The sequence below is a fragment of the Aphanomyces astaci genome (genome assembly GCF_000520075.1).
Source record: "Aphanomyces astaci strain APO3 unplaced genomic scaffold supercont1.12, whole genome shotgun sequence".
NCBI lineage: Eukaryota > Oomycota > Saprolegniomycetes > Saprolegniales > Verrucalvaceae > Aphanomyces > Aphanomyces astaci.
Genome location: NW_009798275.1, coordinates 135,513 through 163,502, shown reverse-complemented (window position 1 = coordinate 163,502; position 27,990 = coordinate 135,513). Strand labels below are relative to the sequence as shown.

The 27,990-nt window shown below is 57.5% G+C and overlaps 2 protein-coding genes across 4 annotated transcripts in view; one reads left to right on the top strand and one right to left on the bottom strand.

Annotated features, from left to right (window-relative positions):
• Positions 1 to 27,842, top strand: part of H257_06132 (hypothetical protein) — a gene marked incomplete at its 5' end in the record, with an annotated part of 30,548 nt that extends 2,706 nt beyond the window's left edge. Inside the window, 2 exons of the mRNA XM_009831253.1 lie at positions 28 to 26,075; positions 26,125 to 27,842. Of these exons, the coding sequence (XP_009829555.1) occupies positions 28 to 26,075; positions 26,125 to 27,789 (27,713 nt within the window). The 3' untranslated portion in view covers positions 27,790 to 27,842. The remainder of the gene's footprint in view (positions 1 to 27; positions 26,076 to 26,124) is intronic.
• Positions 25,026 to 27,990, bottom strand: part of H257_06131 (hypothetical protein) — an 8,263-nt gene continuing 5,298 nt past the window's right edge. For 2 of the 3 annotated variants that reach the window (XM_009831252.1, XM_009831251.1), the window contains one exon: positions 25,026 to 27,990. Coding sequence is in view for 2 of the 3 variants with exons in the window: in XM_009831251.1 (XP_009829553.1) it covers positions 27,855 to 27,990 (136 nt within the window). In the remaining variant the exon portion in view is untranslated. The other variant, XM_009831250.1, reaches the window with a different exon arrangement.

Genomic DNA, 27,990 nt, shown 5'->3' with positions numbered 1-27,990 from the left:
AGGTCAAAAGATGATTATTGTATGTAGAACCCCCTCGTGCCCCCCAAAACCTGACCATGTCCGTGCTGGGCCACACGTCGCTCCAGGTATCCCTCGGGTTTCCCACTTCGGACGGCGGGCTTCCCGTGGACGCATATCGCGTCGAGTGGGATACGCAGCAAATCGTCGACGAAGTGCAAAGTGTCGTGCTCACGGTACCCGTGACAAACGAAGTCCAGACCATCACCACCGCGGCCGCCATCGTCAGCGAAGTGCAGCTCGTCCGCCTTGTCAGCACGTACGTCGCTCCAGCCGCGATTGAAGTCCAACGCGTGAACTGCGACGCGTCGGGCGGGTCGTTCACGCTCACCTTTGTTGGCGCCACCACCGCTCCGATCTTGGCCAGTGAGACTTCGGTAGCCGTAATCAAAGCCACGTTGCAAGAACTGGCGGGGGTCACCGTCTCCGTGGCGTTCGTGGGCGGCGCGACCCAGGCTTGTGCCCCATGTCTGGTCTCAGGGTGCGCTGGCGGCATTGCGGTCACATTTACGTCGGTGGTGGGGTACGCTGGCAGCCTGCCTTCCCTCACCGCCAACACGACGTTGCTGACTGGGAACCGCCGCATCGACGTGGTGAAAACGACTTCCGGCCAAGCCGCACCTGGGGGGATGTTCTCGTTGGTTTATAATCGGGGATCCGATACCGTGACTGTCCCCATCCAAGCGACAGCGACGGCCGCAGCGGTGCAAACGGCCTTGCAAGCTCTGGAGGCGGGGCTGACCATCACGGTGACCGACGGCACTTCTGCCCTCCCGGCAGCCAACATCGCTGCAGGGGAACGGCTGTGGCGCGTGACGTTTGTCAACAGCGGAGACGTACCGACGCTCCGTTTGGCCAACAACCAGCTCACCGGCAACGGCGCCACGATTCAAGTGTACGCCGACGGGGCGACGCTGGGCTCGGTGGTCGCGTCTGTGCGCGGAAATCAAGTATCGGGACAATTCACGCTGAATGTGATGGGGCACGTCACGGACTGGATTCCGTACGACGCGTCTGACACGACGGTGAAGCAGCGGCTGGAAAGTCTACCCAACTTGGGCACCGTGACCGTGGTGCGCACTGGTCCGACGCTCCAGTTGGGCTATGTGTGGACCGTGACGTTTTCGTCGAATCCAGGCAACTTTCCGTACGGGGCTGGTACTATCTCGCTCATGACGCCCACAAACACTACCTTTCTCACGGGGACCAGCACTACCGCTACGGTCACCCCTGCCCGGGTCACGACCGGGTCGACTTCAGTCGGTGGAACGTTTTCGCTGTGCTATTCGTCGCTGTGTACCAGTGCGTTGAGCCCGTACATTTCGGCCACGGCGCTCAAAGCGGCGTTGGAAACGGTCAATTCCATTGGTCGGGTAGGTGTGTCTCGAGCGCAAGCCGCCAGCGGGTTCACGTGGCTCGTGTCGTTCGTTGGTTGCCGACTCTTGGCGGATCAAGTGACGAATGTGTGCAACACAGGCAACCTCAGCCCCCTCGTGCCGCAATTCATTGGCACGCTCACCGGAGGCGTGGCTAACAATGCCGTCGTGGCGGTAACTGAAGTCACCCCGGGTGCAGGCCCTGCCAACGTCCGCGACTTAACTGACTTGTCGGGCGGCGCGCCGCTACTGACCAACCTCTTGGGCTTGACGACGGGACGACCATATTACGCCCGAGCCAACTTTCACAATGCGCTTGGCCATGGAATCCGAGTGTACTCGACGCCCCCCTCTGTGATCCCCCAAGCCACCGCCCCTGGCAAACCGGAGCCCGTGCTGCTCGTGTCGACAACAGCCACGTCAATGCAAGTGTCTTGGGCCTTGCCTACCGTGAACGGCGGGTCAGTCGTGACCGGATACCAGCTGTGGCTGTCGGACTGGAACGACAATTACCGGATGGTGTACGACGGAGCAAACAGCGTCGTGACTACGTACACTCTTGTGACGACCAACGACAATGAAATCAGCACGGGGCAGCAGTATGCGCTCAAAGTGCGTGCGATCACCTACTGTCAACCCGCCAACCCGTCGGTCGCTTGCTTTGGTAGCTTTAGCGACCCCGCTAAGTATACGGTGCGGTCGCCTGTGATCCCCTCTGCGCCGGCTGCACCTACCCGCGACTCCAAGACAAACGTGGGTCTGCCTCTTGTTCTAGGGGACGGAGTGATCTTTCTCAATTGGAAGCCTCCCCTCGACAATGGTGGGTCACCTATCACCGACTACCAGGTGTACATGGATTCCGGATCGGGATTTCTCCTGCAAACCCTCACTGGTGTGTTTCCGTACGGGTACACCACGTCCGTGGGGTCACTCACCGAAGGCAACATGTATCGATTCTACGTTCGAGCGTTGAATGCAGTGGGGTATTCTGCCAACAGTCCCATCTTGACCGTCGCGATGGCGAATTCTCCCAACGCCCCTGCAGCCCCCATCGTGACTGATGTGTCGCCGTCGTCGATTTCCCTCACTTGGTCCCCTCCTTTGCTCTGCACGTCGAGCCAAACGTCGTGCAATGGGAGTCCGTTGACAGGGTACTTCCTCTGGCAGTTTAGCGGCGTCAACTCGGCCTTGCTGTCGTCGCCGACGCCAGTCCTGAACGAAGTGCAGCAAATTGCGATCACTGTTCAAACGCCTACGACTGAAGTGCAATCGTTTACCATCACCGGCGCAACGGGTAAATTCATACTTAACATGAACGGCAAAGACACGCCGCTGTTGGACGTGGCGATCTCCAACTCACTGCTGGCCACTCAAATTGCGACGACGGGGCTCACGGTGACTGTCAGCCAAGTCGCCATCACGAATGGCATCACCTGGACAGTGTCGTACACCGGCACGACCGGCCCAGTTCCCCTTCTGGTCGTGGAGCCCGAGCAACTAACCAGTACGAATCCGCTCGTGGCGTACTCGTACTCGGTGACCCGAGTCGCGCTGGGCACGACGGTCGCCGGCGGGGACTTTACCTTGTCGTTTCTGGGGTATGAGACGCCGCACTTGGCGTACAACACGCCGTGGGTGGAAATGAAACGGCAGCTGGAAAACCTCCCGAGTATCACGCACGTGGCTGGGGCCTACACGGCCGGAGCGAACGGCGCCGGGGTTTGGGTAGTGACGTTCTTGACTGAACTCGGCAACGTCCCGTTGATTGGAATCACGTCGGGGCGGCTAACGGGAGGCGGCGCCACGGGCGTGGTCACGTCGATTCAAGATGGGACCCCGGGCAGGATCGTGTATGATGGCTCGAATTCGCCGGATGTGCTGTCCTACCAAGCGACCAACTTGACGTCCGACACGTGGTATTCGTACGCTATGGTAGCAATCAACACTGCTGGCGTGGGGATTGCGAGTCCGACGACGCCGTCCATAGACGCCCGAGGCGGCGCGAGCTCAGCCATGACGACGGCGTCCGGCACGGCGCTTCATGTTGGGATCGCGGGCGTTGTGTACGAAGTGCAAACTGTCACGACCAACGGCCTCGGTGCGGGAACGTTTACGTTGAAATTCGGCTCGTTCGTCCCCACGGCCCCCGTTTCAGTGGCAACAAGTGCCGACACGCTGACCAGCCTGCTCCAAGCCACCAACCTTGGCACGGTGTCCATCACGAAAATGGCCGTCAATGGCGCTGCCGACTCGATGTGGTATATTACGTTTCGAGACTACGTAGGCAACGCCCCGTTGCTGGTAACCAGTAGTGCGGCGGTCACAGCGGCCGAGTTCATTCAAGGCCGAGCCAACCAGTTTACAATCGAGCCGAAAAAAGCGTCTGGCAACGTCGTGACGGACCTGGACGCGGCATCCGGATTTGTGGGCAGCGACACGTTCTTCACAGAACTGTGGTCAAGTCCGGCCAACGTGGTGGACGGAACCCATGCGTGGGTAGCCGACGGGGGGGTGGCTACGTACAATCCCGCCACGTTTGAAATCCAGAGCATCACAATCACAGCGTCGACGGGCCTGTTCACAGTCAAGCTGGACACGTCGGTGGCTCGACTGGGTGGCGTCCTTTCCACGTCCACAGTCCCTCTCAATGCAGCCACGTTGGCCACAGCCTCCGATTTGAATGCTGCGTTTTCGTTTAAAGGATGTGTGGAGGCCTTGACCAACGCCGGGACCGTCCTGGTGACGCGGACGACCAACAGTGCGTCGTCATGGACGTATGCTGTGACGTTTGTGACTTCCTTGGGTGACATTCCGCCCCTCATGCTCGTTAGCACGGACGCTACATTCACCACTCCCCAAGCTGGCGTGCTGACGTTTACAGAAGTGGCTCGCGGAGCCACAGAGATTCAGACGGTGACCGCCGCCGGAGATACTGCGTTCGTCCAGGAAGTGCAAAGTGTGTCGACGTGGTTAGATGCGACGGGGGGTGTAACCACCATCGGTGGGACGTTTGCAGTGTCGTTTGCGGGTGCGCCTCCAGTGACGTTATCCGTGTCTGCCACAACTAACCAAGTCCAACTGGCCTTGCAATCTCTGACTAACCTGGGAACGGTCACGGTGACATCTCAAAGTGCAAACTACGGCGCGTCCACGGGCCTCACGACGTGGTTCATCACGTTCACAACCCTCGTGGGAGACGTGCCATCGCTTCAAATTACGACCAAATCACTCACAGGAACGTCCGCGAACGTGTATGTGAACGAAGTCATCAAGGGCCAGTCGCCGCTGGCTGGGACGTTCGTGCTCAGTTTTGTCGACCAGACGACTTTGAACTTGCCGTACGACATTTCGGCGCTGCAGCTCAAGGCAGAACTGGAAAAAATGCCGTTGATCAGCCAAGTCGACGTGGCCCGCACAAACCTCAACGTGGGATTCAAGTGGACGATTTCGTTTACGAAAAACGTGGGCAATTTGCCCCTTCTCCAGGCATCACCGTACCAATACCAAGTGCAGTCGGTTACTACCAGCGGGGGCAGCCCCACGCCACTGTACGGAACGTTCACGTTGTCATTCAACGGCCAAGAGTCGGCGCCCATCTCGTACGATGCCAATGCGAAAGATGTGAAAGCGGCCTTGGAATCGTTGACGTCGATCGGGCGTGTGGATGTCACCCGCAGCAACTTGCTCAGCTCGGGCGGGCAATTCCAGTGGCTTGTCACGTTTCGCACGGAGTTGGGGCCGAATGCATTGCTCGTGGCGAATTTCCAGCGGCTCTCGGGGAGTTTTCCGGGGGTGTCCGTGGCAGAAGTGCAATCTGGGCTCCTCAAAGCATTGACTGGCAACAACCCAGTGCTGACTGTGGAAAAGAAACTGCGCGGCACTCCGAGTTACACTGCCAACTATGTGCCGGCCCTACCAGGGTCGTATTCGCTGGCTGTCACGCAGCTAACCCCTGGGGGTCTGAACGCCCTGTACTTTGACAATTTTTGGCTTCAAGACGCCCCCGTGCAAAGCCAAGTCGACCCTCGACTGCAGTTCCAATGGGGGCAATCCCCCATCACAACGTTTGGACAAGATTACGTGAGCATTCGCTGGTGGGGCAAACTCAAAGCCAGTTTCACCGACGAGTACGTGTTTTACCTGGATGCATCACACGGCGTCCGGTTATGGTTGGACCATTCGCTGGTGGTGGATACTTGGGACGACGACAATCCAAGCTCGACCACAGTTCGATTCAACTTGATTGCGAACCGGTATCACGACGTCCGGCTGGAATTCCACAAAGCCACGGGAAGTGCCTACCTGAGCTTGCAATGGAGCAGTACGTTTGTGCCTATCCAAGTGATCCCGTCCACTGCGTTTTACAGGCCAAGTCATATCGTGGGCAGCCCGTACTTGTTGAATGTCATACCTGGTGCAACGGACTTTCCATACACAACTGCTACGGGAGACGGTCTGCGAAGCTCCACGGCTGGAAATGTCGCCACGTTTATCATTCAATCCAAGGACCAGCGCGGAAACAACAAGACAGTAGACGGTGATGTGTTCGACGTGCAACTGACCGGAACTGTTGGCACGACTGCGAAACTAACGCCATTCAAAACCCCAGAGTACCTCGGACAAGGGCAATACTTGGTCTCGTACAAGGCGACTGTGAGTGGCACGTACGCACTGTCGATTCAAATTGGGGGCTCCCCTATTTACTGTGGCTTGGGGGCCGCCTTGAAGTGCAGTCCATTTACAGTCGTCGTGACCTCCGGCAAGACTGTACCATACACTAGCACTGCCACCGGCGCAAACCCCCCCAACATGGACAGTCTGGTCGAAATGATTGCTGGACAAGCCTCCAACTTTACGATCCAAGCCAAGGACACGTATGCTAACAAACGGGAAGTGGGGGGTGATGTCTTTGACACGCGCATTGTGCTAGTAGCCGACCCCACCGTGCGGTATCGCAGCAGTGTGCTGGAGTACCAGGCGACGGGACTGTACAACGTCCAATTGTCCGTGCCCAAGGCCGGAGTGTACACGATGGCAACGTACTTTCAGAACTCGCCCGTTCTCATGTGTCCAGGTCAAGTCTGCAGCGCCATCGGCAGCACGTCCAGCCTCACCGTCGTGCACAATGTCCTCCATCCCCCCACGTCGTACGCGACTGACACGGGGACCCAAGGGTTGAGTTTGGCCACGTCCAACGTTCCCAACTCGTTTTCCATCTACGCGTTGGATTCGTTTGGCAACTTACGAGTGGGTGCGACCACTCTCCGGTCGACTTCGACGGGAGATGGACGATCCGATGTGTTTTTAGTCACGATTGCATCGCCTCTGGACACTGTGACCACCTCGTCGGCCGTCCAGGTGCTGACTTCTCCAAACAGTGCCCAAGTAGGAACATTCAAGCTTACGTATGGCTCATTCTCGACATTGCTGTGTGCTGCTTGTGCCCAGAGTTTGGCCGGAAACGTCATCACGGTCAACGTCAACCTAGTCGGGCTTATTGCCGTGAACACTAAATTCACCGTCAATGCGTGTGTGTTGACCCCAACAGCTGTGACCACTACCACCATCACTGTGAATGCAAACCACGGATGCGCTGGGTTCACGGGTGCAGCGACCAGCTTGTACATTTCAGCAACGACACCCCGTCTCACAGCCCTTCTGCCTCAAAATGTCAACGCCGCTGGAATCAAGTATGCACTGGAATTGCTCGACCCGTTGAACCGCGTTCAAGTGTCCAGAACGGTGAACGGTGCTGGCAACTACGTGTGGAGCATTACATTTCTATCCAGACTGAGCAGCTGGTCCACGGCCAAGCTGGCAGTGGAATATCCAGCTAACACGGCCAGCTTGTATGGATTTCCTCTAGCAGTGACGACGCCAGCTTCAGCTGGGATTTACCCCGTGGGCTACACCATGACTGTTGCAGGGGTGTACACGATGAACATTACCGCGAATGACATTCACATCCTCGGGAGTCCATTTACGATGACTGTTCAGAATGCAGTGGTGGACGGATTTAGCTCCGTGGCGGCCGGTGGCAACTGGTACTCCAGCGCCCTCCCCACAGACTACACGCAGATCAACGCCGTGGAAACGTTGCCCAGCACGGCTGGCCAGCCCTTTTCGTTCCTGCTGCAAGCCAAAGACGCTAGGCGAAACGAAGTGCAGGTGCTGCGCACCCGTGCCGCCATTGTCGCCAACGTTAACACTGTGCAGCAAATCTTACCTCAAGCTTCGTCGTTTACGCTGAGCTTTCGAGGGTCCGCTCCCATCACTGTCACCACCGGCACGACCTACACAGCGCTTGCTACGGCGTTGGGGGCCGTTGCCACCATCGGTGCTGGAGGGGTGACTGTCACTGCAGCCACCGGGACCACCGTGACGAATGGTCAAGCGTTCGTCGTCACGTTCACCGGACTCGCGGGACCATTGCCTTACTTTGTCGCCAATGCCAATGCCATCGTGAGCCAAAGCACGCCCGGCGTGACATCCTTCCGGCAAGAAATTCAAACGTTTACGTGTGTGGCCGCGACGCCAGCGACCGCGGGGGCGTTCGATGTCTCATATGGCTCCGTGGCCAACACAGTCAACGTCCTTGCTACGAGCACCGTGAGTGCGTTCGCGAGTCAAATACAAACGCTTGTGGGGTCTCCAGTGACCGTGACGACTGAATCAGCCACCACGGCGCTGTGTACGGCGGCGGGGATTCGTGTATTTATTCAATTCACAACAGCCCAAGGCAATTTGCCAGCCCTGACGTACTCACCGTCCACAGGAGCGACCATGACATTGACGTCCGAGAAAGATGTCGGCGGGGCCTTGGGCGGAATTGCACCCCTGTGGGGGTCGTTTACACTGTCGTACTCTGGTGAAACCACAGTCGCCTTGCCATTTGACGTGTCGGCCACCGCCTTGGCCAGTGCGCTGAATAACCTCTTGTCCATCGACGGCGTCGTGGTCACCAAGGATGTTCTGGATGTATCTACCGAAGGAGGCAACAGCATTCCTCAAATCACGTCGCTCTGGGCCATCACATTCACTCAAAACTCGGGCAATTTGGCCTTGTTGGCCGTCGACAGTTCGTTATTGGTCGCGAGCAACAGTGGCCAACTCCAGCCGTCGATGGATGTCGTAGAGCTTGTGGCTGGTACGATCGGCAACAACCGCTCGGATGTGTCGGATTTGGCGGCTGTGGCTGTGACCGTGCAACAGAACTACGTGAATCCCGGTCTACAAGAGATCCAAACCTTGACATGTGTTGGAACGAGTTCATTCACGTTGACGTATGGCGGCACCACCATCACCGTCGCCCCAAGCTTGACTCTGGTACAGTTTAAGGCACTGCTGACCCCGCTTGTGACGGGGGGGGTCATCGTAGCGTCCCCTGGTGCGACGGCAGTTTGCCATCCATTCATCCGATTCCCCATCACCATTACGTTTTTCACCCCGCTGTCCGTCAATTTGTTGGCGTGGGGAGCGTCCACGAATGAAATATCTATCGTACGCACCCAAACTGGCATACCGACCGTGAGCTCCACCAAGACGATTTCGAATTACGAGCAGCAAACGCTAGTGTGTACTGGGACTAGTGCGACCTTTGACCTTGTGTACGGGTCAAATTCTGTAAACGTAGACGCTGCGATGACCATTGCGCAGTTGAGTACATTGATCAATGGGATGCCGCTGATCGTTGCCTTGGGCGGCGTGACCGTGACTAGTTCCCAGGCCACAGTGTGCGCCGCCACAACTCCTGCAAATGTCGTGATTGCGTTCAATGTGTTGGGCAATCCAGACTCGTTCACGGCCCAGAACTTCCGAGCGGGTATTGCGTCGGTATCGATTGTGGAATCCATTCGTGGGCTGACGTCGTTGACGGGGTTGTCCAAAGGGCAATATCAAATCGTTTTGACGCCCACTGTGTCGGGGCTGTACACGTTTTCCGTCACGATCGGAGGCAGGGCGTGCATGAATCCTTCGCGAATTCTGGTGGCGCCAGGTCGGTCCAGCGGTCCGCATTCAACCCACAACGCCAATGCCGTGGCCACCCAAGGTACCCCCGAGTCGCTCGTGATTCAAGCGCGCGACGAATATCTGAACCCCCTGTCCGGCAGCGTGGAATTGAATTCGGCGGGGTTTATTGCTACGCTGTCGCTGGCAGGTCAGAAGTTCCCAGTCTCTGTGTCGGAAGCCTCGCCCAACACCGACGGTACATACACAGTGGCGTACCTGCCACGAGTCTTTGGCAACCACACATTGTCCATTCGGCATCGCCTCTCGGGTGGCCTGCTAGCTACGTACTACTCCAACGACGACTACACATTGCCGGAAATATACTGTGTGACTCAACGTCTGTCCACGACTCCTCTGTGCGATGGCACTCGAGTGGAAGGCCCGCTGACGTTTGCCTGGGGCGAGACGCAACCGCCAAAGCTACTCAACCCGTCGTTCCCGTCGAAATGGTTTAGCGTGACTTGGTTAGGCGACGTGGCAGTACCCGTCACAGACGACTACACGTTTGTCGTGTCGGCCGACGGAGACGTGATGGTGCAGGTGGATAGCACGGTGCTGATCCAACACATTGGCAACACCACCGCGACCACGTCAGGCACATTGCACTTAACAGCTGGGGCGTTTTACAAGCTGTGGATCAAGTATAGTGCAGGGGCCCTTCCCAAGTTTGCGCTCAGTTGGAGCACACCCAGTGTGCCGTTGGCACCGATACCAGCATCGCAACTGTTTTTCCACCGCCAGATCGACCGAAGTCCGTTCAGTGTGAGCGTGTATCCTGGGGACATGATGGCGACCACAAGTACTTCGTCGTATATAGCCAATTCCACGTTTTTTGCGCTGTCACCAGTGAGCTTCGTCGTCACCTCCCGTGATGTTGAGAGCAATGTTCGCGTCAATTATGGCCGGGATCTGCTGGATATCACCGTCACAGGCAGCGGGGGATGGGCTGGTATCGGGCGTGTGAATGATGTCACGACCAACACCCCCATCACAATCCAGCCCTCGTTGCTTTGTGCGGCTTGCGTGACCTCGTTGGCGTCCAACGTCGTCACAGTCAACGTGGATGTATTAGACCAACTGCTTCCTGGCATGCGGTTTCGAGTGATCAATGCCAACGCAGGCACCACCACACCGACTCAGTTCCGGGATTGCTACTTTACAGTGGTGTCGACGACTGCGTTTAGCACGGGCTCTGCCACCGCAACAGCCACAGTGCAGGCTCCGCACGGGTGCAGTGCATTCGCCACTCAAGCCCTGGGTCTGTCGTTGTTTTTACCTCTGGACTGGCGGTACTTGGGCACGGTATCAGTCACTCGAGGTTCTACGATGTTGTCTGCAACAAGTATGGACTTCCGCAACGTCCCCTCCGACAATCCGCTTGTCCGCGGCGATACCATTGTGGTTGGCCAAGAGATTCACACCGTCGATACAGTCTTGGGGACGTTTGATAACCTGCAAGTTCCAATGTCAACGTCGTACACTGGAGTCGACGCCCAGTTTGTCCGAGTGTTCAAAGCTGGGGTCAACACGGGCAAGTATTTGGTGAATTTTGTCCCGCAAGTCAAAGGAACGTACGTGTTGGACGTTGCGATTCCCAAAATCCGCGAAGTGCAAACTGTCACCACCGCTGCCTCGACGGCTTTGGGTGGGTCGTTCACTTTGACTTTCAAGGGATGGCAATCAACCGGCCAGCAAGCGACGACCACAACTGCAGCCATCGCATTCAACGCGAATGCTGCGGCGGTGAAAGCCGCATTGGAAGGGTGTGCCAACATTCCTGTCGGGAGCACTACCGTTGCGCCTGCTGTTTGCACTGGAAACGACCCGACGCTTGGGTGTACGTGGACTATTACGTTTGATCGTAGCCCTGACGAAGGTTCTCTCGACTTGCTAAGTCCCCAGTATACAAAGTCACTGACTGGGAACTCGGCAACTGTGACTGTGGCCCGCTTACGAGCGGGGGCTGCGCGGCAACATTTGAGTGGATTCCCATCCACTCTGGTGGTGCGTCCAGCGGCGACGAATCCCGCAGTCACGACGGCATTTGGACAAGGCCTCGTGTACGCTATCGCAGGCAACACGTCGTCGTTTTCGATCCAAGCCAAGGACACCCACGGCAACAACAAGGAAGACTCGGATCCAAAGGACTACTTTGATGTGCGCGTCGTTCCTTCTGGCACCCAATACACGGACACCGCCATTGTACAAGGGCAGGTGACTTATGCAGGCAACGGGCTGTACAACGTAAGCTACGCCCCATATCTGTCTGGTGCCAACACCATGGTGGTGGCAATGGCGATGCTGCCAGAGATTCAAACGCTGACGCTGGACTTTACATCGAGCACGCAACAAGCTGGGACTTTCAGTCTGACGATCGCTGCCGCCAACACGACGATTCCACTAGCGTGGGACTCGACGTCGGACGAAGTGGCCAGTGCACTGTTGGCCATCCACTCGAACCCGGTCACAGTGTCCCGCACCGCAGTCAACAACGGGTTCGTGCACCGCATCACGTTTGTTTCGGACGTTGGAGACGTTCCCCCGTTGGTCGTGAACAACGACCTAGTGTTCAGTTCAGCGTGCGCAGTGGCCACGATTCAAGACGGCACGAAATCGCATATCAAAACTTCGTCCAACTTGGGTCAAGCCATGGTGAATGAAGTGCAAGTCCTTCGCGTTGAGTCGGGCGGAGGGACCGCGGTGACGGCTGGAAGCTTCCAAGTGACGTGGAATGGCTTAACGACTGGTCTATTGCCGTATAATGCCAACACGGGAGTAGTGCAAATTGCCCTGCAGCAACTCTTGGGCGATGCGTCTATTGTGGTCTCCGTCACTTCCTCCACCACCCCATTTGGCCTTGAGTGGGTCGTTACGTTCATGGGGTCGCTGGCCGGTGTGTCTCAGACCAAGTTCTGGTCCTCGGCGCGGTACCTTGAGGCGCAATACATCCAATCGACTCGGATGCTTGGAAACCTTCCGGCCATGACAGTGACTGCGGTGGGGCTGACCGGCGGCCTAAGCCCTCGCGCGTTGGTGTATGCAGATGGCGCTGTGTCGCCGAATGGTATCACAACAATCGCGGGGTCCTCCCCCTTCGTGGCGTTTGTCGATCCGGGGACCCTGGTAGCCAATCAGACCACAGCCGTGGATTCCGCCGTGCAATTCTGGCCGGGGTCCATGAGCACAGTGGGCAAGAATGGGCTGTCTACCGGTGCGTACAACTCAATGTCGACGTTTGTCATCCAACCGCGCGACATTCACGGCAATCTGATCAACATTCGCACCCCCCATCCCGAAGTGCAAATAGTCGAAACTTACATTCAATCGGGCAATGGTCTTGGGGTGTTGGGGGGTACGTTTACCATCAGCTACGAGGGGGTGTCTACACCTGCCCTAGCATGGAACGCTGGCATCAACGTGGTTCAGTCAGCGTTGGACAAATTGAGCTCCATTGGCGACGTGGTTGTCTCGACCAACTCGGTTCAAACGCTGGTCAACACTGTAAGTGCTACATATCTTTCCGACACATTAACGACGCCAGATTTGACGGCATCGTTCCAAGTGGGGGACTGGATTCGCCTCGGCTCGACATCTGGACCAGTGTTTACGGTCGTGAGCATATCCACGACAAACATCCTGCTGTCGTCCCCCTATCTCGGAGCGACCAGCACATCGACAAGTGTATACAAACAATCCGCCGTGGGGTTCATGTACATTGTCACATTTGACTCGAATGTGGGGGATTTGCCCTCTCTTGGCGTAGACACGTCGCAACTGACGGTCACCGGTGGCACAGGCACGGCTACAGCCACGGTGACGTCGTGTCAAGTCCACCAAACCCAAATTATTTCAACGACCGCCCGTTCCGCCATTGGGGGCACATTCACATTGACCTTTCACAATGCTAAGACTCCTGACTTGCCATTTGGCATTACGTCGACTGCGCTCACCGCTGCATTGCAACAACTGCCAGACATTTACGCCGTGAACGTTGCGACGCCCGTGGCAGGTCCTAACAATGCGTTTTCTTGGACAGTTACTCTCTTATCTGTGGACGGCAGTGTGGACATGCTGTACGCGGAAGGCCAGCTACTCACGGGAGCCCAAGTAGCCATCACAGTCACGGAGACTTGTCCTGTCGCGATGGCAGGCGGCGTGAGCTCTCAGTACGGCTTGCTGGGTGACTTCTTCGTGCCTCGGATATCGGGGGCGTCGACTGTGACGGGGTACGCGTCGTACTCGACGCCTGGGCAGTACGTCGGGTCGTACCTAACCCCTCGTTCTGGAACGTACCACTTGGACGTGGTTCACGCGTTCCCGAACGGGTTGGTCGGGACGTACTTCAACAACCGGTGGCTGCTGGGCGACCCCGTCGTGACCCGCGTGGATGCCGTGGTGAACTTTATGTGGGCCGAGTTTATCACCCCCACGGGCAAGGACTTTATCAGCATCCGGTGGGAAGGCTATGTCCAGCCAGCATTCACTGAAGTGTACACGTTTGCGATGACAGTGGATGACGGCGCCCGGCTCTGGATTGACCACACACTCGTGTTGGATCAGTACGACGAGACCACTAACGCCGCCGTGCAATATTCCGCCACGCCCATATCGTTAGTGGGAGGTCGGTTGTATGACATTACGATTGAATACCGCGAAAACACCGACGTCGCAACGTGTGTGTTGCTGTGGAGCAGTCCATCGCAAGATCTGTCGGTGGTGCCCACGCAGCGCTTGTTCCACCCCGACAGCGCCATTCAAAGCAGTCCATTCACGGTCGTTCCGTTTGGCGTGCACCCCACAGCGCCAGTGTTGCCCAGTCTGGCCATCTTGGACTACCAGTCGCTCCGGCTGAGCTTTTCCCAGCCCGCAGACGACGGCGGGGCTATCGTGGACTCGTATCGCGTGGAGTGGTGGGAACCGTTGTTGTATGGCGTTCCAGCGCAGCAAACGCTCAAGATTGCCACTTCCGTCACTGGCGGGTCGTTTACGCTAACACTGGGGGGCAGCACCACCGGTGCACTGGCGTATAATATTCTGTACTCGGACTTGGAAAAGGCGATTGAAGCCTTGCCAGATGCGGGGGATTGCACTGTCACTATGACGTCCACAGGGGCGACAAGGAATTACCTTGTTGTGTTTACAACCAAAGTGGCTCCTGTGCCCATCTTGACTGTGGACGGCACCCTTTTGACCGGAACGACTGTGATTGCCACATGTGCCAACGCGTTAACTACGGTCAATGGATCGCCCAGTACCGTTGCTAGCGGCGTCATCACGTGTGCAGTGGGGGACAGTGTCCTTGGCACGGCAGTTGTAGCCGGGTCCAGAACTGACGTATCGTTGGTTATTGCACCTGGGGCTCGGTATACATACGACATTACCGGCCTCACTCAAGCAGCGTTGGCCACTCCCCCTTCGAGCCCCGGAGATATTGGAGTCAATGGAGGGTATGCTGTTCGTGTGACGGCTCACACCAGTGCTGGGTACGGATTGCCGTCGGTGGTGACCCAGCTCAAACCCATGGCGGTCCCAAGCGCTGCCACGTCAGTCGTGTTGAACTTGGTCGCTGGAAAGTCCACTTCATTGCGTGTGTATTGGGCACCCCCCGCGACGAACAACGGCGCCGTGGTGACCAACTACATGGTCGAATGGGATACCGTTCCGTCGTTCATCAATGGGTCGCTCCAGCAATACACAAACACCCCCGTGTACTTTGCGGCCCAAGTTCCAGCGTCCACGAAAATGAAATACACGATTCAAGGGTTGACACCCGGGGTAGTGTATTATGTACGCGTGCGGGCGAAAAATATCATGGGGCTCAGTCCTCCTCCGTCAGTTCCCGTGTCTGAAACCCCTCGGTTGTATGCCGAAGCCATCGACGTGGCCAGTGGCGTGACCTTGAGTTCCATCGAAGCGGACGGGTTTCACACGGTGCTGGACGCGTCGACGTCGTTGATGTTGTCGTGGCTACCATCTGTCAACCCCCAAGGAAGCTCCGTGTCCAAATACTTGCTTGAGTGGTACGAAGCTTCTAGCCCTGGAACGCAAGCGGTGCAGGTGCTCAAGATATTTGACACGTTGAATGCCCAAGCCGTCACTGGCTCGTTCAAATTAACCTACAGCCAATGCACCACGGACTTTCTGGCCGTCGACGTGTCGGCCGCAGATCTGACCGACGCGCTCAACAGTATGCCTTGTTTGCGCAGTGTACAGGTGGTGCGTTCCGGGCTCACGTCTGGGGGCTACCAGTGGAGCATCACGTTTCTCACGGAGTCGCCCAACGGCGTCGTGTTGGCCGTGGGGGCGAACGACTTAGCATCTCCAAATCTGGCGTTCGATGTGGGTGCGAGCCTCGATCCTGCGCATGTGGGGGCTTCGTCGGTTACGGCTGGGGTGACGCTAGCCTCGACCACCGTCACGTCGGTGGGCATTCAGACTAGTGCCGTGCCAGGAATGTTCCTGCAAATTGCCGGTGTCGTGTACAAAGTGGCCACAGTGGCGACGAATCAAGTGACGTTGTCCACGCCGTACGTTGGCGCCACCTCTGCCAGTGTCACGGCCGTTCTAGGAACCACGGTGCCCGGTGTGACTTCTCCTACGTTGCAAAGCGTGGAGATTCCCACCGACACAAATGCCACCGCACCATTCTATTACCACATCTCCAACTTGCGCCCAGGCGTTCCGTACATTGCGCGCGTGTCTTGCTACAACAGCCGTGGATACAACGTTCCAACAGCGTCGCAGCCAACGGCGCCTCCGCAGCAACCTCCGTCCAGGCCCCTCCAAGTCAAAGTCGTCACGGGCTCCGCCTCTACGTTGAGCATGTATTGGTCCCATCCGCAAAGCGATGGTGGAAATGCTATTTCAAAGTACCGAGTGGAATGGGACGTCTCGGCAGCGTTCAACTCGGGCGTCGACGGCGGATCGCTCGGGTCTGACATCGTGTCCGTGGTGGTGCCTGGCGTCGACTGCGTGTTGACCCCTTGTCAGTCGATCGTGGGCAGTCTGGTCAAAGGCACACCGTACTTTGTCCGCATTTACGCGTACAACACATATGGGTACTCGAGCGACGCGGGGGTGCCGTCACCCTTGTCGACGATCCCGCAGACGTTTCCCATGCCGCCGACGCTTGTGCAGCTAGCGCCTGGGGACAACGCTAGTCTGTCGGTGGCGTTTTCAACCCAGCACGACAACGGCGGCGCGCCCGTGACGAAATACAAGATCGAATGGGACTGCATGGACCAACATGCCATTGCAGGGACCCCGAACCTCGTGACGACCGACTTGCTATACGTTCGACAGGCGGTGCAGCGCATTCTCGTCTCTGCAACAGCGTTTGATTTAGGGGGTACGTTCCGCTTGGGGTTTGCGGGGGCAGTTACCCCGTGGCTCAACTACGACACATCCGCCACCCTCATGCAACAAACGCTGGAAGCTCTCGATACGATTGGAGCTGTCCGCGTCCAGCGCAATACGGTTGGCAACGGCTTCGAGTGGCTTGTCACGTTTCTGACGAATCGGGAAAACCTCAACCACAACGGCGACATCCCCGTCCTTGTGGCATCTATTCTGCCGACAGAACACTATGCCACGTTCGACGTGGCTAAATCCACGGGGGCTGGTGCGACACTGACTGGAACCACGGCGGCGATTCAAATTTCCACCAATGTTGGGGGATACAACGGGTTTGAAGAGCAAAGTGTTGTGGTGGCCACCAATGCGGGCTCTCTACAAGGCACGTTTACGCTGACGTTTGATGGACAAACAACCCTTCCCCTTGCGTCTGATGCTGCTGCGTTGTCGGTAAAGTCGGCATTGGAAGCACTGGGAAATTCTGGCACCGTTTGGGTGACCCGGTTCGCCAGTGGATTGGGCATCTCGTGGAACATCATGTTCTTGACGCGGCTGGGCAGTGTACCGTTGGTCGTAGTTGGTTCCAATGGTCTCTATTCGTCCGACCCGACAGCTACCGTGTCCGTCAATATACTCGAAGTTCCTGGACGACTACCAGCCATGAGCAGCGCCCTGTATGGCTCCCAAATCATCTCCGTCTCCCCTAGTGCTGCTTCGCAGACGCAGATCCAATACAACATTCCGTCGTTGGTGGTTGGGGCGTACTACTTTGTTCGGGTGTCGGCTTGGAATGGGTTCCAAAACGCATTTGGCAGTGCGCAATATAGCACGCCGCCCATCGAAGCGCCACAGTTACCCCCCGGTCCGCCTCAAAATCTGGTCGTGGAGGCCAATTCCACGTCGTCTTTGGCAGTGTCGTGGACCCCCCCCTTGTTTGACGGCGGGTCGATTGTTCAAGGGTACACTGTCGAATGGGATGCGACTCCAGGAACATACGAAGTGCAAGTCGTGGTGGTGAACGCCACGGCACCTATCACTGGGTATTTCGCGATGACGTTTCGAAATTACCGATCGACAAACTTGCAATGGGATGCTTCCGCAGATATGGTGGCCGACGCGCTGAACATGTTGCCAAGTGTGGCAGGGGTCACTGTGTCTCGAAGTGCGCTCGTGTCGTTTGGGTACTCTTGGACAGTCACATTCCAAGCCAACCCCGGCAACTTGCCTCTTTTGGGGGTGCAAACGTCGAATTTGGTTGGCTCGGGTGTGGCTGCACTAGTGGTGGAAACTGTCACTGGGTCGAATCCACCGTTCAATCCACTGACCAAAGGCAGCATGGTTGTGGGGTCGCAGTCCGAGGTGCAAGAAGTATTTGCGTACGCCGGCGCCGCGGACCTTGGAGGGACGTTCAACCTTGTGTTTTCTAGCGAAAGTTCAGTCGACATCCCGTTCGACGCGTCCGCTGATGTCATGACGAAAGCATTGCAAGGAGTCTCTACGATCTCGAGTGTCACTGTCACTACTTCTAACGAGGTGAAGTCTTCGATTTTGGCAAGGCAAGAGTACGGGCGCAAGTGGCGCATCACGTTTACAAGCTCAGATGGGAATGTACCTCTGCTCTTGGCTACCACCATGGCCGGGGCAATCCCTCGACGCATTTCTTGCGGGGGTTCGTTAACTGGAACAACGCCGTGTGTGTCCATCCGCCAAGTCACTGCCGGGGGTATTCCCCTCGAATTCATCATCCCACAGCTCCGCACGGGGACTCCGTACTTCGTCCGCGTGCAAACACAGACCCGATTTGGATCAAGTGCCTTTCAATTGAATGCTTTCTACGTCGCCCCAGCCCTCGTCGCCCCCTTGCCCGTGCGCAGAGCCCGCGTCTCCATTCTATCAAACACTCAACTTGGCGTTGTGTGGGACGCTCCGCCAGATGCGACGGTGGCCAACTACAAATTGCAGTGGGATGTTTCTCCTTCGTTTGGTATGACCACAACGACGTCTGGGTCCGCTACAATCCAAGTCGTCGACCAGCAAACCCGATATACGTACGTCATCCCGGACCTCTTGGCAGCCAATGCCTACTTTGTGCGCGTCTTGACGTACAACGCCGGGGGGTTCAGCGACCCCACGACGGCCGTGCCTTTCTACGCCAACCAGCGTGTCACTCGAGTTGTCGTGAGTCATGCAAACATCGATGGTATCCTGGCAGCAGCCCTCCAAACCTTTACGTTGACGTTTGCCAACTTTGCCCCTGCCACCGTGTCCATTCCACTCAACGCCCGTGCCGACCAGGTCCAGGCGGCACTGCAGGCTCTCGTGCATGTTGGCACGGTCTTTGTGACCCGGAGCGACCACTCGACGGGGCCGTTGCTGGCCATGGTGGACTCTTCGGGTGTGGACACGAATGGGTTCCGCATCGAGTGGTTCATCACATTTGCCGCTTCGTCCGTGGACAACATTGCGCCAACTTCGCTCGGTGCGTTGTCTGTCACGGTGTCAGCGGGTATTGTAGCTGCAGGGGACTTCAATATCGCCGATGTGGTCGCTGGAATTGACCCGCTGCCGCTGTCCATTACGCCGCGAGCGACGGCACCGGACGTACCATTAGCGGTGACCGTGACAGTCGTGTCCAGCACGACCTTGGGCGTGCAGTGGCAAGCCCCACAATATGCTACTGGCATCACCAAGTACTTGATCGAGTGGGATCTGGACTATCAAATCATGTCTCCAATTCAAATTGGCAATAGTTTCACCAACGCGCACTTGTTTAGTGCAGTCGTGACGGGTGCCACCACTAGCTTTTTGATTCCAGGACTCACGACAGGATCGACCTACTACATCCGCGTATCTGCGTACAACGGACAAATCGCCGCCTCAGCCAAAGGGTACGGCTCAGCTGTCGTTGCCACGGGCAGTCCCATTGTTCCGTTGCCTCAGATTCCGTACAAACCCACGAGCGTTGCGGTGACTGTCAGTCCTCTCAATATTGCCACACAATTGGATGTATCTTGGAAAGAACCCACACTCAACGCCCTGGGGTTTTCGCAAGGCAACGGCGGGTCGCCCATTACGTCGTATACCATCGATGTCAGCACCCAAGCTCAGTTTGCCACGTTTCAATCGTATCCTGTGAGTACCTATGACGCTGCGGGAGTTGTCCAATCGTGTGCTACCACTGCGTGCCACTTTCCCCTCGGGATTGAAGTGCAAACGGTGGTTGTGGCCGCCACTGCGGGGACATTCCAGCTGGTTCATACATCGACGTACCCCACGGTGCTGTGTGCAAGTTGCACTGTGACCATGAACCCTGTTTTGAACCAAATTACATACAATGGACCCGATCTCCGACTCCAGCTCGGCACCAACGTCAAGTTTGTGGTCGACAAAGCAGGGGCTGCGTGTGCGTTCACGGTGGCTGCAGTGGCCACGTCCGCGGCCAACGTGGTCACCGTACTACCTGGCTACACTTGTGCCCTGACAGCAGGCACTTTCACGATGCACGCTCAGCCTACAACGACATGTTTGGCAACGGCCTCGCTGACCAGCACTGCACTCCAAACCGCGTTGACAGTGTTGACGAACATCGACGCCGTGGTTGTGACGATGGAACCAGGGCCGGCCGTGGGCGCAACGCTGTATCGCATTACGTTTACGGGTGCGCTTGTCACGGGCAATGTTCCGCAGCTGCAAGTTGCTTCGATCGACGGGTCCGGAGGCTGTGCCGCCATCACCGGGGCAGTTTGGACGGGCACTTCGATCGAGGGGGGGTATTTGTCGCCTGGTGGGTTGTACTTTGTCCGTGTGTCTGCTGGAAACGCAGTGGGTACTGGGCTGCCCCAGGTAGCTTCCCCTACCCTTTGCCCTGGTGGGTGTGCGTCAGACAATACGATTTTCCCCGTCGCGCGCCCCCCTGCCCCAGTCTCCGTCTTGGTGTTTGCCAAGCCAACCGATCGGTCCATTTTACGGCTCACGTGGAATCCACCAGCGACGACCAATGGCGCGGCCGTGCTATCGTACTTGATTGAATATTCCGTAGATAGTTTTGCCACCACGGACGTCTGTGGTGCGTGTGTGACAGCGTTGGCGTCGAATGTGCTCACGATCAACACCCAAGTGACCACCCTTCAAGTGGGAGACTTGTTTCGATTGGAGCGCCCCGTGCCTTGTATCATGGTTGTGGCCGGAGCTCCGACGTGGACGGGGACGGCAGGGACCGTGCCAGTGCAGCCCCACCACGGGTGCTTGGGCTTCACATCTCAAACGGTGTTTATGACCGACTTGCACGGGCCAGGCAGTGGATTTGTGCAAGTGCAGGTGAATTCGCTCACGTCGCCGTATTCCGTCGAAGTGACAGTGGTGCCCAACACAGCGTACACTGTGCAAATGCGTGCAGCCAACATCATCGGAGTCGGCGTCGCCGCAGCTGCGACACCGACCTGCGACAACACCCTTGTGGCTTGTGTGGCTTCTCCTGGGTTGAATGTCATCATCACGAGACAACTTCCGTCCGCCCCGTCGGTGGTTTTGCCCATGCAGCTCGTGTCTGGCACGGGAAACGCCAACGGGTTCACTCAAAACACGCTCGATGTGCTGGTTCGAGACGGAGCGTATTGGCACGGCCTCGAAGCCGTCGACAGCTTTCTCGTCGAGTGGGACACGGCGTCGACGTTTGATTCGGCCAACAAGGGCAGCGTCACGCTCTTGTCCACTGGAACCACATCGAGCTACTCGTTGACGCCGATTTGTCCGACGTGTGTGACCTCGTTGCATACGAACACCCTCACAGTCTCGACCTCCACCGCCGGCTTGTTTGTTGGTCGGCGGTACACCATCGAGGCGGGGACTCTGAATTGTGTCGTGCAAGTGGCAACGATCACCAGTGCTACCCAAGTCGCGGTGCAACCAGGGTACACGTGCTTGGATTTCACCAGTCAAACGTTCAGCCTGGGCGAAAACGACTGGATATCCACGACCCTTCCAGCGCTTCTCATGGGATCGCAGTACTTTATTCGAGCGACGGCGCACAATTCGCTCGGCATGGGAACAGTGTCCGCCTTTCAGACGATCACGCCAGCGGTCACGTCGGACCCCCCGACTCAAGTGCAGTTGGCAGCGCTGGACTCGTCCGCGCTTCCCATAGACCGCACGACGTCGTTGGTTGTGTCATGGATGCCGCCCAATACTGCGCTATCTACCGATCTCAACGGCAACGGTGGGGTGCCGATCACGGGATACTTGGTCGAGTGGAGTACCGTGGATTGGAGTTCGTTTACGTCGACGGTTCAAACCATTACCACCACTTCGTCTGGAGGTGTATTATCGGGCAGCTTTCAACTGCAGCTCGACACGACGGCGTGTGCGCTGTGCAAAGTCAAGTCGTTGGCCGTGAGTTCTGCCATCGCGGCCGATGTGTCGGTGGCAGCACTGACCCAAATTCTGCAAAACATGCCCAACATTGGCCAAGTCAGTGTCACCACCACGGGGCTCTCTGGAAACAACGAACAGTCGTGGAGCGTAACGTTTGGCTCGGATGTGGGCACTGTGCCGACGCTGACTGTCGCTACGAATGCGTTGACCGCACTCAACGGCGTGGGGGCGATTGCCATAGTTAAGACCAACGGAAACCTCAACGGCAACTCGTATTGCAATGCCAACGTGTGCAACTCGGTCGCCGTCTCAGCGTCCGCGGTCTACCCCATCCGGAATACCATCGCCGGTTTGGTGGCTGGGACGGCATACTTCGTTCGCGTGTCAGCTTTCACAGCTCTTGGCTATGGCCTATTGCGACTAACGGCCCCCAACAACCTCATGGTACCCTTCGGCCTTCCCGCGTCTCCTGCCAGCTTTTTCAACCTGGCTGCCCCTCCAGTGCTGTACGTCACTGGCCCCACGTCGCTCTTGGTGTCGTTCCAGCCTGCTGCGTTCACAGGGGGGGCTCCCATCATCAGCTGCACCGTGGAATGGGATTCTACGTCTGCATTTAACAACGGTCCATCCGGTGTACCCTTAGGAACGACGACTCTGTACGGAACCAACGCGAACGGCGCCGAGTACTCCATCACGTCTTTGACTGCCGGACTCACGTATTTCACACGTGTATACTGCTCCAACAATCAACTGGGCGCTGGACCGCCGGTGGCAACAGTGCCGCCCAGTGCAATTCCGAGGCAAAAGCCGCCCGCCGTCGACACGATCACATTGTCCGCAGGAACTGACACGACTGGAAAGTCCATGTTGGTGACGTGGAATACCCCTACGAGTCCGGGTAGTAGTGTGCAAGGATATGCGGTCGAATGGTACACCAAGTCCGTAGCCGTGCCGTACTTTGGCGTGCAAACCCAGCAACTGTTGACCTCCACGGGCACCATCACAGGGGGCACGTTTACTGTGGCGTTTGGAGCGACGGACGTGCCGTTGCCGGGTGTCGCGAATGCGGTCAACGGCCAAAGCTACATCACGACGTCAGTGGACTTGACGGGGATTTTGCAACGGGGAGATTTACTCTCGATCAGCGGCTTGACCTATTTGGTGGCGACTACCGGTGTCTTGTCTGCTTCCAGCATTCCACTTGCCGATGCCACAGCATGGTTGAACCAAGCCCCCGCAGCGCTTGCGATTACGCCGGCACCGTACACTGGCAACACTGTCCAAGGTGCAGTTGTGTACCGCCAGCACCGCACTCCACGCCTTTCAGTCAATGTCTTGCCAACGGATTTGCAAGTAGCCCTGGAAAACCTGCCGAGTATTGGACGAGTTCGTGTGGCTCGCACCGGCTCCACCAACAACTTTGTCTGGACTGTCACGTTTCTCAGTCAATTTGGTCCGCTGGCTTCGCCAAACGTGCTTCGAGTGAATTCCTTCAACATAGCTGGCACAGCACCCAACCTCGTGTCTTCCATTGGAGTGGTAGGCGTCAGTCCGCAAAACTACAAGATTCAGCTCGTGCCGTCGACGTCCACGTCGGTAGTGCTTTCAGGATTGAAGCCTGGGACAGCGTATTTTGTCACTGTCAAAGCCGCCAACGACCGAGGGTACGGCATGTTCGGCTCGCCCGCGCCTCCATCGTATACGCCGATCGGCATCCCCGACGCTCTAAGCAACGTATGGCTGCGGTCTCTGAGCCAAACACAAGTCGAGCTGATGTACGACGAAGTGGACATGTCTGGCGGGGCAGCCGTTGACCAGTACTTGATCGAGTACGGGAACGACGCGTCCTTTCAAGTGGCCACGGCGCTCCCGCCCGTGCTGCCGCAAAACAAATACGTTCGCGTGACCACGTCGGCTGACTTGGGGCCTATCGACCCCACAAGTGTGTTTACGCTGTCGCTGTCCAATTACTTTGGCGTTTACAACGTGGACCTGGGGGGGTACTTCAATTTGGTCGCTAACAGTCAGTTCATCACCCAGGTGACCCCGGGGGGTGGCGTCGCTGTGGACTTGACCATACTGGTGGCGCGGGGGGAGTTTGTCAAGATTGCAAACCAGGAGTATCGGGTTTGTCTGGACCCGACCACGTCGTTTGCCATGGCCGGAGTTTCTGTGACGCAATTCAACTTTGCCACGAACGTGGTTACGGTCTCGCCTGCGTTGAACAACCACCCGATCCTCGTTGTCGGCACCACCATCGTCGTCCGTGACTGCTTAATGGTCATCACGGGACTGCCCAGTACAACCACCCTCTCCGTATCGCATCAGTGTTTCGCCAGCGTTGGACCGGGGGCAACAGATCCAGTGTACGTACGGTGGGGGCCCAGCGCCATTCCGATCTGTGACAAGTCGAACCCGTGGACACCTGCGACGTACACTGGCTTTTCCATCTTGGAGGCGCCCGTGTTCAAGCTGGACACAGCCATGGGGCCGTTTACAAACTTGGACGTGACCGCAGCGTCCGGAAATTCCGTTACGGGGCAGTGGAACGATGCAGCCAACACTGCCAACTCGATCTCGTCCTTAGGCTGCGAAGACTACTTCCGACTCGGCGACCCATATTCCGGACAAATCGCTCGCGTGCTCACGCCCTGTATCGGTGCCACGTGTGGCTGTGCGGGTCTCACCCCCACGGTCCTTCCGCTGGGCGACATTGCGTCCCCCAATCTAGAAACCAGTCTCTCGTACGACACGCTGCAGTACGCCACGCAAGAGATCCAAACCATTCGCATTTCCACAGCGACAGGCGACTTCAACTCTGGCGTGGGAGGGTTTCGGCTGCAATTTGGAGCGGATGTGACCGCCACGACGCTCGCTGGCGGCAATGGTGGGATTAACGTCAATGCCCAATACGGTTGCTTGTTGTGGGCGTCGGGGGTGACGGCACTCGCCGACGCGGCCGACAGCGCGGCGCTCAAAGCCGAGCTGGAGACCCTCCCATCCATCGATCAAGTGCAAGTGAGTCGCAAACTGTACCTAAACCCGACCATAGCCGTGTACTCGATCACATTTACGGGGTTCCGCGTTCGCGGAAAGCTGCCGACCATGCAAGTCGTGGACCAAGGATCGAATGGTTGTGGGGCATTTACCGGGGCAACTCCCGCGGCAGCCGTGGTCACCAAAGTTCAAAATGCCTACGTGAACGCGTATCGCCTTGAAAAAACCAGCGATATCCCCGTGACTGCGACCGCCGAAGATGTGAAAGCTGCGATCGAGCAGTTGTCCCTGTCGTGCAAGGTCGATGTCGTGCGCAGGGTGGCCAAGAACGGCTTCAATTGGTTCGTCACGTTCAGTCGCGGTGTGCCAGTGAACCTCCTAACGTTCAACGCAAACGACTACAAGCTACGTGCGGCACTGGCGCCGCTCGCGACTGTCACCCGTGTGAACATTGTCAAACTGAACGTGCTCAACAACGCACAGAGCGTGTACGCCCGAGTGGCCGCCCACAACGTCGCAGGGTACGGGGTCAAGGCGGTGTCCACCCCCACGTCGGTACAAGCAACCAACCACGTCCCGGGTGTGGTGTCGGCGCTTCGAGTGGACGTCGTCTCAGACACGCAGCTGCTGGTCCAATGGCAAGATCCCTTGGAAAACGGCGGGCAAAATGTGACCGAGTTCAACGTCGAATGGTACACCGGAGCTGCCAAGTGGAACCAAATCGTCAAGAACGCAGACTTTTCCGACGGCGTGAACGACGTCGAAGTCATCTCCGTGTCGGCCCCGTCGGTCGGCGGATTCCCGTACTTGGACGGCACGTTCCAGCTCATGTTTGACAACCAAGTAACGGACGAGCTGCCATTTGACATTTCCGCTGTCAAGCTGCAACAAGTGTTGCAGGCACTGTGCACCATCGATGCCGTGCTCGTCACGCGGGAATTGGGTCCTAACGTAAGTCGTCGCTTGTGTTTATAAGTGTACTAAACCCATGGGATTCTAGGGATACACGTGGCTCGTGACTTTTGCGCAAGTCATGTACGCTGGAAACCAATTCACGCAGTATGCGTCGTTGCTACAGAATCAAATTGGACATCGGCTATCCGTCCTGGGCAACAACCTCCTCGTCTGTTCGGATATTGCGCGGACGAATTGCGAACGATACACTGTGAATGGAGGCGAAACCATTTCACCTACGGCTGTGACGGGGTCTCTCCCCGAAGTGCAAACGCTCCTGTGCACGGCCGGCGCGGGCCACATGTTTCAATTAAACTATATGGGCTACGTGACTTCCCCCATCTCGTCCACCGCAACGCTGGCTCAAGTCACCGCCGCCCTAGCCAGCCTTCCGTATGTAAAAACGACCGTCGGATTCAGTATCGGCCAAGTTAGCGTCTGCGACGCTGCAACCCCCCTACCTGTGACCGTCCAATTCAATTCGGAAATGGGCGACGTCCCGCTTCTCACGGCGTCCGGCGCGGACGTGGGTGTGACTGTGACCGTCGCTATAGCTGAAACCACCAAGGGGCGGTTCCACCACCGGATAGGGAAGGCTCCCCGGTCGTACTTGATCTCGGGGCTGACTCCCTCCGTCGCGTACAACGTTCGGGTGGCAGCTTACAACAACGTTGGCTACGGGACTTTCCAGCCTGCTCTCTCCACATACATCCCAGTGCCAAAGGGGCCCATGGCGCCTGCGTCCGTGCAAGTCGTCCCTCAAACGGCCACGTCGTTTGGCGTAGTGTGGGAAGAACCAGTGAGCTACGGAGGCTCCAATGTAGCCAGCTACGTCGTCGAATGGGACAACACGCGCACGTTCCGCAGTCGCTGTGGGGACAACGCCGAAGTCCAGTACCTTTCCGTGCAAGGGGTGCCCCCTCTAGTGGGAACCCAGCAGTTCCAACTGGCCATTGGCACCACCACAGTCGGTTGTGTTAACTGGGGCATCACCGCCGCCAACCTGCAAACGCTTATCCGGGGTGTGGCGGGGTACGGCGCCGTCACGGTCGTCCAGCACGGTGACGATTCTGCTGCCTGGGACTATGGCCACATGTACGAAGTTACGTTTTACGCGCCTTTGACCGCGGCGCCGCTGGGGGACGTACCCACCATGGTGGCATCCCTCGTTGCCGGCTGCAACAGCTTTGCCACGGGAACCCTGACCGTCACGACCAAGACATTTGGTCCTGGATTGGACGAGATTCAAGGCGTCGGGCGGCAAACATCCACCGACAACGAGTGCAACGCGCTGTATTTACGACCTGTTGGCCGCAAGACGACATCCGACTCATCGGCGAAATCGGCGGCGCTCGCCCTGAACGTCCTCCCTGGGACGAACTCGCTCAAACCGTTCTGCGTATCCTGCGCCCAAGCCCTCACGGGGACCACCGTGGCCGTCACCACGGACATGTCGGCCTCGTTGTTTGTCGGGGATGTGTTTTCCATTGGCCAAACCAAGTGCGTGTACACCGTCCAAGCCATCACTGCGTCGTCGATCACGGTCGGCCCAGGCCAACTCTGCCCTTCCTTTTCAGGCCAAGCGCTGCCTGTGTACCGCTATGCGATGCGCGCGTATGTAGTCCAAGATGTCGAAGCCGGCACGCCGTTCTATGTCCGCGTCGCTGCGCAAAATGCCCTTGCCACGGGCCCCCCCAATTATAGCTACTAGTACAGAACTACATACATACAGTATATCTATCTAATATTGACGTGTTTATACTCTTTTTCTCGTGGCTACAAGTTTGGGGGCAGCACGCAGTTTCGTTGGACGTTCATGCACTTGTCGCACACGCGTTCGGGCTTGGTGCTGCCTGTGGCCAGGACCATCTTGGATTTGGAGCATTTACCGCACACCTGATTCCCACACCGC